The 13,549-nt window shown below is 47.6% G+C and overlaps 1 protein-coding gene across 2 annotated transcripts in view; it reads left to right on the top strand.

Moving 5' to 3' along the window:
- The first annotated feature begins 11,229 nt into the window (after positions 1 to 11,229).
- The window catches only part of BAIAP2L1 (BAR/IMD domain containing adaptor protein 2 like 1), a 65,226-nt gene continuing 62,906 nt past the window's right edge, over positions 11,230 to 13,549 (top strand). The window contains exon 1 of one of the 2 annotated variants that reach the window (XM_075565469.1): positions 11,230 to 11,813. In XM_075565469.1, the coding sequence (XP_075421584.1) occupies positions 11,763 to 11,813 (51 nt within the window). In that variant the 5' untranslated portion in view covers positions 11,230 to 11,762. The remainder of the gene's footprint in view (positions 11,814 to 13,549) is intronic. The other variant, XM_075565470.1, reaches the window with a different exon arrangement.

Genomic DNA, 13,549 nt, shown 5'->3' with positions numbered 1-13,549 from the left:
CACAAACGTCTCTCAGCCTCACAAACGTCTCTCAGCCTCACAAACGTCACGCAGTCTCACAAACGTCACGCAGCCTCACAAACGTCACGCAGCCTCACAAACGTCACGCAGCCTCACAAACGTCACGCAGCCTCACAAACGTCACGCAGCCTCACAAACGTCACGCAGTCTCACATCACGCAGCCTCACTCAGCTTCTGGCCATCCCTCTCTCTGTGCCGTGCGTTCAAACGTGAGAAGATAGGTTTCAACATCATCCGAGGGCCCCATCTTGTGAAGGTAGTGGCTTTCCCTGGTCATTTTCGGGAGTGGGGCTGCCTCTGCCAGTGGGGTCTTAATGATAATCTCTCTCAGGATCTCGAGTTCCTGCTGTATGCACTGGGCGAACCGTTGTTGCTCCTCTCTCAGCAAGCGTTTTGTCTCTTGCTGAGTTGCATTCGCGTTTTGCAGTGCTGCATTCGCCTCTTGCTGGTTTGCATTAGTCTGTTGCTGGTTTGCATTAGCCTCTTGCAGTGCTGCATTCGCCTCTTGCTGGTTTGCATTAGTCTGTTGCTGGTTTGCATTAGTCTCTTGCTGGGCTATTAACAGCTGTTGCTGAGTTTCATTCGTGTCTTTCTGGGCAGCGACATTGCGTACCAGCGCACTCACCACGTCTTCCATCTTGTTTGGAGAGATAAAAAACTTTTTTTTTTTTTTTGAAAGTTCTTTAACCCGCAGACCTTTTAGTGTTCTGCCCGCATTCTCCACCATATGTGACAAACAGCTTACTCCGGGGCTCCGCCGTCTGTCCGGGACTGTTAGAACACGGTCTTTTAGGGTAGGTTAAATGACGAGGCGTCATGTGCTGTTCCTTTAAACAGGCTATGCCTGCTTTATTCAGTCCCAGGCACTGAGACTGCCACAGTGCATACAACAGAAAACAGATCAAAACAAAAAGCTGCTCACCTGAGCAATAACTTAACTTACGTTTTCCCTGACTCCGGGTTGAAGTGGCTTTTCCACATCCAACAACAAAATAAGGTACTTTGCAGTTTTGGGCACAAAGGAACAGAATCATTGAACCTGTTTGGGGAGAGGCTTTTCCTCTCTCTGCTTCCAGCAGCCTTCCTGTCTCCAGGCTCTTGGTGAGAGGGGAGAGGAACCAGGTGTAGAGGGAGAAAGGGGGTGGCCCGGTATTAAAGGGGTTGCACCCCATATGGCCATCCCCTGACCTCACCAGAGAGACAAGGGGTTAACTGGACTGCGGTCCAGGGATGAGGTTTGCACCTTGTTGTACCTTGAAAATGTATGTTCCCGTTCCCATGTTTCATTATAATCCTGTATTTTAATGTTTTAAAGTGCATTTCTGTATCTCCAATTCTGGAGGTCGCAGAGAGTTCATATTTGGCCAATATGTGGAGTCACTGTAGGCATTAAAAACTGGCAAGGTCAACCCACTGAGCCCACCAGAATGGAACTTTATGTGTAGATATTACAGTGTATATGTATTTTATTTTGGATCTGTTCTGAAAATGCAGACTCCATTTGCTAGGCTAATAAGTCATGAAGGGCAGACGCCTGAGTAGCCTAAGCACGGTGATCAAAAAGTAACTGCCTTGATTGTTACCCAATGTCTAGGGATTAAGTATTAGTCAATCAACAAACTCTGCCAGTCTAATTGTTACCTGAGGGCATGGGTTAGTCTGTTAGTCTGTGTCTCCACATTAGAGAGTGGATACAGATAATTGTTCACCAATAGGCTGTGTTCAATGTTAAGAATAGGGTTGCACAGGTATATAAACTGTGTCAACCCTACAGTTTTTAGTTGTGCTGGATTGCTGGAGTTGTGCTTCTGATACCATCTTGAATGTCACTGGATTGCTGGAGTTGTGCTTCTGATTCCACCTGGAATGTCACTGGATTGATGGAGAATTGCTAGCTGATACTTCTCCATTCCACAACCCTAAGTAAGTGTTACCTTCTTGTCTGTTAATTGTACTATATTGATGTGTTCACCTTATTTAAGGAATAAATTATATTTTATTATATCTAAGCCTCGTTCAGTTCAACCCAGATATTTGGTGTTCATTATATCTTGTCATAAGCTACCGTGACACCAGGAAATCAGTCTTAAATACCTGATTTCTTATTAGCAGGACAGGTGACAGAAATCAGGCAGCAGACAAACTCTGGACTGGATCCCTCATCCTTCAGTTTCAGCACTTGCCAAACTGTGGGATGGAGTGCATGTATTATAAGGCTGCACTCCCAGGCCAAACAGGATAGAAACTGTTCAGTATCCTGGGAGCCCTATATATGGAATTTATTACCATCCCCTGGTTTCTGTCACAGTGTATACCGGTATTACCTCTCTGGGCGTGTATGTGTATACCGGTATTACCTCTCTGGGCGTGTGTGTGTATACTGGTATTACCTCTCTGGGCGTGTATGTGTATACCGGTATTACCTCTCTGGGCATGTGTGTGTATACCGGGATTACCTCTGGCCGTGTATGTGTATACCGGTATTACTTCTCTGGGCGTGTGTGTGTATACCGATATTACCTCTCTGGGCGTGTATGTGTATACCGGTATTACTTCTCTGGGCATGTGTGTGTATACCGGTATTACCTCTCTGGGCGTGTATGTGTATACCGGTATTACTTCTCTGGGCATGTGTGTGTATACCGGTATTACCTCTCTGGGCGTGTATGTGTATACCGGTATTACCTCTTTGGCCGTTTATGTGTATACCGGTATTACCTCTCTGGGCGTGTATGTGTATACCGGTATTACTTCTCTGGGCATGTGTGTGTATACCGGTATTACCTCTCTGGGCGTGTATGTGTATACCGGTATTACCTCTCTGGCCGTTTATGTGTATACCGGTATTACCTCTCTGGGCGTGTATGTGTATACCGGTATTACCTCTCTGGGCGTGTATGTGTATACCGGTATTACCTCTCTGGGCGTGTATGTGTATACCGGTATTACCTCTCTGGCCGTGTATGTGTATACCGGTATTACCTCTCTGGGCGTGTATGTGTATACCGGTATTACCTCTCTGGGCGTGTATGTGTATACCGGTATTACCTCTCTGGGCGTGTATGTGTATACCGGTATTACCTCTGGGCGTGTATGTGTATACCTGTATTACCTCTCTGGGCGTGTATGTGTATACCTGTATTACCTCTCTGGGCGTGTATGTGTATACCGGTATTACCTCTCTGGGCGTGTATGTGTATACCCGTATTACCTCTCTGGGCGTGTATGTGTATACCGGTATTACCTCTCTGGGCGTGTATGTGTATACCTGTATTACCTCTCTGGGCGTGTATGTGTATACCGGTATTACCTCTGGGCGTGTATGTGTATACCTGTATTACCTCTCTGGGCGTGTATGTGTATACCTGTATTACCTCTCTGGGCGTGTATGTGTATACCGGTATTACCTCTCTGGGCGTGTATGTGTATACCGGTATTACCTCTCTGGGCGTGTATGTGTATACCGGTATTACCTCTCTGGGTGTGTGTGTATAGCGGTATTACCTCTCTGGGCGTGTATGTGTATACCGGTATTACCTCTCTGGGCGTGTGTGTGTGTACCGGTATTACCTCTCTGGGCGTGTATGTGTATACCGGTATTACCTCTCTGGGCGTGTATGTGTATACCGGTATTACCTCTCTGGGCGTGTATGTGTATACCGGTATTACCTCTCTGGGCGTGTATGTGTATACCGGTATTACCTCTCTGGGCGTGTATGTGTATACTGGTATTACCTCTCTGGGCGTGTATGTGTATACCGATATTACCTCTCTGGGCGTGTATGTGTATACCGGTATTACCTCTCTGGGCGTGTATGTGTATACCGGTATTATCTCTCTGGGCGTGTATGTGTATAGCGGTATTACCTCTCTGGGCGTGTATGTGTATACCGGTATTACTTCTCTGGGCGTGTGTGTGTATACCGATATTACCTCTCTGGGCGTGTATGTGTATACCGGTATTACTTCTCTGGGCATGTGTGTGTATACCGGTATTACCTCTCTGGGCGTGTATGTGTATACCGGTATTACTTCTCTGGGCATGTGTGTGTATACCGGTATTACCTCTCTGGGCGTGTATGTGTATACCGGTATTACCTCTCTGGCCGTTTATGTGTATACCGGTATTACCTCTCTGGGCGTGTATGTGTATACCGGTATTACTTCTCTGGGCATGTGTGTGTATACCGGTATTACCTCTCTGGGCGTGTATGTGTATACCGGTATTACCTCTCTGGCCGTTTATGTGTATACCGGTATTACCTCTCTGGGCGTGTATGTGTATACCGGTATTACCTCTCTGGGCGTGTATGTGTATACCGGTATTACCTCTCTGGGCGTGTATGTGTATACCGGTATTACCTCTCTGGCCGTGTATGTGTATACCGGTATTACCTCTCTGGGCGTGTATGTGTATACCGGTATTACCTCTCTGGGCGTGTATGTGTATACCGGTATTACCTCTCTGGGCGTGTATGTGTATACCGGTATTACCTCTGGGCGTGTATGTGTATACCTGTATTACCTCTCTGGGCGTGTATGTGTATACCTGTATTACCTCTCTGGGCGTGTATGTGTATACCGGTATTACCTCTCTGGGCGTGTATGTGTATACCCGTATTACCTCTCTGGGCGTGTATGTGTATACCGGTATTACCTCTCTGGGCGTGTATGTGTATACCTGTATTACCTCTCTGGGCGTGTATGTGTATACCGGTATTACCTCTGGGCGTGTATGTGTATACCTGTATTACCTCTCTGGGCGTGTATGTGTATACCTGTATTACCTCTCTGGGCGTGTATGTGTATACCGGTATTACCTCTCTGGGCGTGTATGTGTATACCGGTATTACCTCTCTGGGCGTGTATGTGTATACCGGTATTACCTCTCTGGGTGTGTGTGTATAGCGGTATTACCTCTCTGGGCGTGTATGTGTATACCGGTATTACCTCTCTGGGCGTGTGTGTGTGTACCGGTATTACCTCTCTGGGCGTGTATGTGTATACCGGTATTACCTCTCTGGGCGTGTATGTGTATACCGGTATTACCTCTCTGGGCGTGTATGTGTATACCGGTATTACCTCTCTGGGCGTGTATGTGTATACCGGTATTACCTCTCTGGGCGTGTATGTGTATACTGGTATTACCTCTCTGGGCGTGTATGTGTATACCGATATTACCTCTCTGGGCGTGTATGTGTATACCGGTATTACCTCTCTGGGCGTGTATGTGTATACCGGTATTATCTCTCTGGGCGTGTATGTGTATAGCGGTATTACCTCTCTGGGCGTGTATGTGTATACCGGTATTACCTCTCTGGGCGTGTATGTGTATACCGGTATTACCTCTCTGGGCGTGTATGTGTATACCGGTATTACCTCTCTGGGCGTGTGTGTGTACCGGTATTACCTCTCTGGGCGTGTATGTGTATTCCGGTATTACCTCTCTGGGCGTGTATGTATATACCGGTATTACCTCTCTGGGCGTGTATGTGTATAGAGGTATTACCTCTCTGGGCGTGTATGTGTATTCCGGTATTACCTCTCTGGGCGTGTCTGTGTATACCGGTATTACCTCTCTGGGCGTGTATGTGTATACCGGTATTACCTCTCTGGGCGGGTATGTGTATACCGGTATTACCTCTGGGCGTGTGTGTGTATACCGGTATTACCTCTCTGGGTGTGTATGTGTATACCGGTATTACCTCTCTGGACGTGTATGTGTATACCGGTATTACTTCTCTGGGCGTGTATGTGTATACCGGTATTACCTCTCTGGGCGTGTATGTGTATTCCGGTATTACCTCTCTGGGCGTGTATGTGTATACCGGTATTACCTCTCTGGGCGTGTATGTGTATACAGGTATTACCTCTCTGGGCGTGTATGTGTATACCAGTATTACCTCTCTGGGCGTGTATGTGTATTCCGGTATTACCTCTCTGGGCGTGTATGTGTATAACCGGTATTACCTCTCTGGGTGTGCATGTGTATACCGATATTACCTCTCTGGGCGTGTATGTGTATACCGGTATTACCTCTCTGGGCGTGTATGTGTATACTGGTATTACCTCTCTGGGCGTGTATGTGTATACCGGTATTACCTCTCTGGACGTGTATGTGTATACCGGTATTACCTCTCTGGACGTGTATGTGTATACCGGTATTACCTCTCTGGGCGGGTATGTGTATACCGGTATTACCTCTCTGGGCGTGTGTGTATACCGGTATTACCTCTCTGGGCGTGTATGTGTATACCGGTATTACCTCTCTGGGCGTGTATGTGTATACCGGTATTACCTCTCTGGGCGTGTATGTGTATACCGGTATTACCTCTCTGGGCGTGTATGTGTATACCGGTATTACCTCTCTGGGTGTGTGTGTGTATACCGGTATTACCTCTCTGGGCGTGTATGTGTATACCGGTATTACCTCTCTGGGCGTGTATGTGTATACCGGTATTACCTCTCTGGGTGTGTGTGTGTATACCGGTATTACCTCTCTGGGTGTGTGTGTGTATACCGGTATTACCTCTCTGGGCGTGTATGTGTATACTGGTATTACCTCTCTGGGTGTGTGTGTGTATACCGGTATTACCTCTCTGGGCGTGTATGTGTATACCGGTATTACCTCTCTGGGCGTGTATGTGTATACCGGTATTACCTCTCTGGGTGTGTGTGTGTATACCGGTATTACCTCTCTGGGCGTGTATGTGTATACTGGTATTACCTCTCTGGGTGTGTGTGTGTATACCGGTATTACCTCTCTGGGTGTGTGTGTGTATACCGGTATTACCTCTCTGGGCGTGTGTGTGTATACCGGGATTACCTCTCTGGACATAGTGACCTGACCCGCTTGGGGGGCTGTGGGATTTCCCCTGACCGGCTTGTGGGGCTGTGGGATTTCCCCCGAGCAGGGCTGCTGCTGGGGCTGGGCAGCTTCCTCCATCCTGATAGACTGTATTACCAAGCAGCAGCCAAACAGGAGGAGGTGTCAGAAGCCCAGGGGTGGAGCCAAGAAACAGGAAACAGCATGGAGCGGAGAGAGGTGTGTGTATGTGTGTCTCATACTTTTGACCATTGTGTCCAGTATTTTTGGAGTAGCGACCCGGCAACCCTATATACAGTGTTCCTTAATTTTCATGGGAATAAGGGTGGAGGGGATTTTGCTAGCATACAGTCCCCACCCTAAGAAAGAAATGGTGCTTTCAAATTGCGTAATCTAAAACATCCGACGGTAGCAATAGGGAGGCAGCAGTACAATGATAAATGTCGAATTATGACTAAAGATCATTAATACAGTGACTCCCTGTTAAAAGGACACTGTTAGAAGCAGACAGGGTGAGTCATAGGTTCCTGGAGGCGGAATATACCTATCACAGGGGTGTCTTCCAACAAAAAAAGTAACAGCAAACAAACCAGTGTGCAGACGTGGAATACACTAACAACTGTATATATATAAAGGCTGTTGAAAGGTGGGATGAAATCTGACTCTTGCTATAGAGCCTTCCTTTAATGACATAGCAAATAGCCATTGGCAAGATAACTCTTTTATGGCTGACAGTCACTGTAGAAGCTCTGTATTGTTGGTGATCTTTGTGTAAAACAATGATTTAACTCTATTCCTTTCTAGATAGGGCCACCATTGCTGAATGGGTTATACAAAGTGCTATTGCCTTGTGGCTGAAGCACTGGTCTCCGAAGTGTGAGGACCCCCAACTGGCAATATAAGTCTGACCCAAGGGCAGGTAGTTTTAGCTCTGCCTGTCTCAGTTAGTGTACATTATATACAGTAGTAATCTCTTCAGCATTTGTGATGCCTATATTAGTGTGTCAGTGCAGTCATGATGATCCAGTGTCTGTTTACACGTGCTTTCCCACACTTATGAATACTGAATTGAAAATAGCATCTTGCCGAAATGTGCCAAGTTTCTCTTGCTCGGCTCTACATGTTGGGTAAGCTGGCAGTGCCGGGGATAGCGCCGGGGGCAGCGGAAGAACAACGCATCTGAAACTAATAGGTAGAATCAGTGAGAGATGTCTGAAGCACGTCTTCCCATCATGTGCTATTTGTATTATTTCTCATTTATATGATTGTCACGTGTATTACTGCTGTGAAGCGCTATGTACATTAATGGCGCTATATAAATAATACATACATACATACAAAACAGGAGTGCACCAATAAACACCAAATTCAGACATGCAACACGTTTTCTTCATTGTTAAACACTATTTTTTATTTTTTTTATAAAATGAAAACAAAGGGAAATAAAATAAAAGGGGCGCAGGGCCATCCCTTAAGGTGGGAGGAACCGAAAATTCACCAGCAACAAAGGAAAGGGTTATTTACAGTAATGTGGAATTAATTACCCATGGAGACTGTGATGGCAGATAAAATAGATATCTTTAAAAAAAGTTGGACAGCTTTTAGAAAGGAAGGGTATACAGGGATATACCAAATAAGTAAACACATGAAGGATATTGATCCAGGGAGTAATCTGATGATTGCCAATAATTGGAGTCAGGAAGAAAGTTATTGGACATCATTGGATGGTGCAAAAAGTATAAAGTGTAGGCAGCACTCTAACGAGAAACAAGTCTATACAATATGATGAAAGTGGTGCAGCGGGAACAAGAGAAGGACCCTAAACCCTCAAAAATAGCTACACAAAACTCCCACTTGGTTCAAAAGCGCTCAAAAGTGAAATGAAGAGTAAATATCCCTTGGGTATTTTTAAAAGAATTTTTACTACGTTATAAAGTCATGACAGAGAACACTACGCAATGCACGTGAGCGCACATTACCAGTGTACGTACACAGAGAATATAATGCTAGCTAATAAAGTTACAGCAAAGGACACAGAGATACTGTACACAGTGAACGCACAGTCACAGTACTGTATATACAAATAGAGAAGGATGCAGATCACACAACCCACAATGGGTGAGTGCAGATATTTTATTGTTTGTATTATGTATAGTGAAATTGGGTTTAAAAAACTATTTTATTGGGAGAAATCCTCAATTAAAATAAATGTCCTCAATGTAGATCAATCCTATATAAGCGGCAAATTAAAATACGGTTTCTAGGCCTAGAAAAAGCTTTGTCAGCGAAACGTACGTCGGCAATTACGGACTTAATGACGTCATAGGTGACGTCTCCCGAGACTTCCGGGTTCGTCATTTCCGGTTATTCACTGTCTCCAACGCTGAGAAGTATCCGGCTCACAGATTCCCACGGTCTGTATTGTGTGTAGAGGGGGGTCTTGTATAGGCTATCTACGGATATTGCAGGTTGGGACGTGGTGCTGCAGACACGGTTAGTCTGCCTTGTGTCCTAGCCACGCTGGGTGTTACACTGTTTACAACATTATATGGCCCTACGATGTATAGAGTATAAGTGTCTTTGACAAACTCAGCCCGCTATTGCTATACAGCGAGGGCACAGGACACCCAGTACTACTTATCTCCCTATTTCCATTATCATATATGTATGGTTTTCAGTGTGTGTATAATTGTGATATCTTGGATTTCATGAGCCTGTTATTTATATACATCTGTGAGGGCACCGGACACCGGGCACAAGTCGTTGTCTACTAAACACCTGGGCAGAAATTTTATGCTGCCCATCTGTTAGACTCGCAGCACTGGTTCTTTATAGTTCTTCACAGTCATTTATTGCATGGATTGTGTTTAAACTGAATAGAATCTGTATTACTTGATTACTTGAGCCAGCTGTATGTGATGAGCAGCACTTAGCCATAGAGTTTGTGCAGAGAGGGCTCCGGGCACAAGTCGTTGTCAGAAACATCTTGGCAGTGACTGTATACCTGCCAACCTGTTGGACTCGCAGCACTGGATTACAACAGCCCAATCTTTGTGACATTGTATATGTTTATGTTACAACTGTACTTAATTATCTAAACCATTTGGCATATACTTACCTGCCTCATTGGAGGACATCCAGATAGCCTAGAATTCAATTGGAATATTATATTCCTTTTGGTTCACCCTACCTCCACCGTATTTTAATTCGCCGCTTATATAGGATTGATCTACATTGAGGACATTTATTTTAATTGAGGATTTCTCCCAATAAAATTGTTTTTTAAACCCAATTTCACTATACATAATACAAACAATAAATTGTGTCTTTATCAGGTTTTAATATAGAACTCTCACATCAGTATCATTAGCCGCTGAGTGCTCCCAATATAGGGGTTCTTTCTCTCCCTGTTTGTTGTTGCATCTTTCCCCTGGTCTAGCACCTTAGTCACGGGCAGTAGCGAGGGTTCCCACTATCCCATTTCCCCTCCCCTTCCCTTACCCTGGTTGTCACTCATCACAATGTCCCATGACTTCCATTCATCTACCACATATTATATGTGTTCCCAATTACATTTTACTGGAGCCTAAAAAACAAAGTATTTCACCTGCTTCATGTAGTGAAGTAACAAAGGTGGGTGAGGGGATAGGTAGTTCTGATGATGAACCCTGCTCAGTTTGAAAGATTGTACCTTCTCAGCGATCTGTTGGCCTAATGCAAAGTATTATACAACCTACTTCTTCTACCTCCATTGCTACTTCACTACATACAACAAAGGACCAATGATGCGATCTACCCTTCTTTCTCACCAGCTCCATCAGCCCAAAGTATCTCTCTCTGCCTTTTCCCCTTTGAATTCATAATACCTCCCCCATACCTGTAACCAATACCTCCACCTGCTTTGCCTCACATCTGAATCTGCTTCAAACTCTCTTTGCCAGATCCTCCTTGGGGTTTAAGGTCCCCTCACCCTATCCCCCTCAGGGTTTATTTGCCCTCTGATACTATCCCCTTCAGGGTTTATATGCCCAGTTGCCATCTCCCTCCTCCAGTCTCTCCCTCTCTCCTTCCAGTTCCCAATTCCCTCCCTCCTCCAGTTCCCAATTCCCTCCCTTCTCCAGTTCACAACTCCCTCCCTCCTCCAGTTCCCATCTCCCTCCCTCCTCCAGTTCCCATCTCCCTCCCTCCTCCAGTTCCCATCCCCCTCCCTCCTCCAGTTTCCATCTCCCTCCCTCCTCCAGTTCCTCCCTCCTCCAGTTCCTCCCTCCCCATCTCCTCCAGCTCCCATTGACTCCTCCCCTACCCAATGACTCCTCCCCTACCCATTGACTCCTCCCCCTCCAATTTCCCAGCCGGGACCCCGCCTCCACTCCCCATTCTCAGCTCAGGTGCGTCCCTGCTGCAGGTTCCTGCTGGTGACGTCACCGGCCCTACCCTCCGCCGCGCGCCGCTCCCACAAGTTCTTTTTGACAGTTGTTGAGGAGGCGGCGCGCGGCAGAGTCCGGAGAGACCCACCGAGTCCCGGTACCGAGTCCGTAGAGACCCAGCGAGACTGCCGGTACCGAGTCCGGAGAGACCCAGCGAGACTGCCGGTACCGAGTCCGGAGAGACCCAGCGAGACTGCCGGTACCGAGTCCGGAGAGACCCAGCGAGACTGCCGGTACCGAGTCCGGAGAGACCCAGCGAGACTGCCGGTACCGAGTCCGGAGAGATCCAGCGAGGGTGCCAGTACCGCGTTCGGAGAGACCAGGCGAGGGTGCCGGTACCGGGCCGGGAGTGGGAGACAGCAGGGGCACCGAGACGGGAGTGCCGGTACCGGGCCGGGAAGGGGGTGACTGCGGGACACAGCGGATAACGCGGGGGGATTACCTGCCTCCCCTGACAGGAGCCCGGGAGCTGAGAGAAGCGGGAGCCATGTCCCGGGACCCCGAAACCGTGACCAAGATCACGGAGAGCACGTACAAAGTGAGGGGGCGCTGCGGTGGGGCATGGGAGGGGGACGCTGCGGTGGGGGCATGGGAGGGGGGCGCTGCGGTGGGGGCATGGGAGAGGCGCGCTGTGGTGGGGGCATGTGAGGGCGGCGCTGCGGTGGGGGCATGGGAGGGGGGCGCTGCGTTGGGGGCATGGGAGGGGGGCACTGTGGTGGGGGTCATGGGAGGGGGCGCTGTGGTGGGGGTCATGGGAGGGGGCGCTGCGGTGGGGGCATGGGAGAGGGGCGCTGCAGTGGGGGCATGTGAGGGGGGCGCTGCGGTGGGGGCATGGGAGGGGGCGCTGCGGTGGGGGTCATGGGAGGGGGCGCTGCGGTGGGGGTCATGGGAGGGGGCGCTGCGGTGGGGGTCATGGGAGGGGGCACTGCGGTGGGGGCATGGGAGGGGGGCGCTGCGGTGGGGGCATGGGAGGGGGGCGCTGCGAGGGAGGCATGTGAGGGGGGCGCTGTGAGGGGACGCTGCTGTGAGGGGGGCGCTGCGGTGGGGGCATGGGAGGGGACGCTGCGGTGGGGCATATGAGGGGTCGCTGCGAAGGAGGCATGTGAGGGGCGCTGTGAGGGGGCGCTGCGAGGGAGGCATGTGAGGGGCGCTGCGAGGGAGGCATGTGAGGGGGTGCTGTGAGGGGGCGCTGCTGTGAGGGGGGGCGCTGCGGTGGGGGCATGGGAGGGGGGCGCTGCGGTGGGGGCATGGGAAGGGGGGCGCTGCGGTGGGGGCATGGGAAGGGGGGCGCTGCAGGGGGCATGTGAGCGCTGCAGGGGAGCGTGTCGGGGTGAGCGCTGCAGGGGAGCGCGTCGGGGTGGGTGTCAGGGGAGTGCGTCGGGAGGGCTGCAGGGGGTAATACTATATTATGATCTATTAAAATGGTAGAAATAAGATACGTTATTAATACTGCTACAATAAAACTTTCTTAACTGCCCAGTTATTAATTGTAATACATTATTGTTTAATACAATCTGGTAGTCGTAGCATATTAATGTTTATATTTGAGCCTGTTTAATTAGTATATTAGAAACTCAGATCTATTTTATCAGTAATAGTATTGGTCTTTATTCTTATGAGTTGAGATATAAACTATTTTAGTGGTACTATTAGTTATTAGTTCTATTAAACAAGACCGACTTAGGCGTATATGCAGTACAATAATAAAACATGAAATTGTATCTTATTATGAGAAGTATATATTTTATCATTCGTAGTCATATTATACTGTATGAGAGTGTTTGTCATTGGCACTTAACCGGTATGAATGGTAGTGTTAGTAAGTATATTAGTGTACTAATTTGCTTTGTTACTGGCATTGCATAATGTCATTATATTTAGGTGTAATCGGGGAAGGTCTGTAACCTTCAAAATGATTGCTTAAAACTTTTTATGTTTTCTTAAGAATTATACATCTTTGGATCGGACATTATGTGCATTGGCTTTAGTCTTTTACAATATCTTTGAGCAATATGTTGAATATTTGCGCATTATTATGCTAATGGAAATTTAAAGGGCTTACCTTGTGGCCACTTTCTCTATATTCACTAATATCTTGGCGTTCAGCTATCGTCTCTTGATTTCAGACTGAGTGGTACAATAATGCACTCAGGAGTTGGTTTACCATGAGGTACAATACCACAATATTATTGTCACTCAGAACCGAAACCTTGATTAGATCTTGATGGCATCACATCATCATAATACACCATCACCTTTTTATTATTGCTTTTG

This window comes from Ascaphus truei, chromosome 11 (assembly GCF_040206685.1).
Source record: "Ascaphus truei isolate aAscTru1 chromosome 11, aAscTru1.hap1, whole genome shotgun sequence".
NCBI lineage: Eukaryota > Metazoa > Chordata > Amphibia > Anura > Ascaphidae > Ascaphus > Ascaphus truei.
Note: the sequence above shows the minus strand (reverse complement) of the source record. Positions and strands in the feature narration are given on the sequence as shown.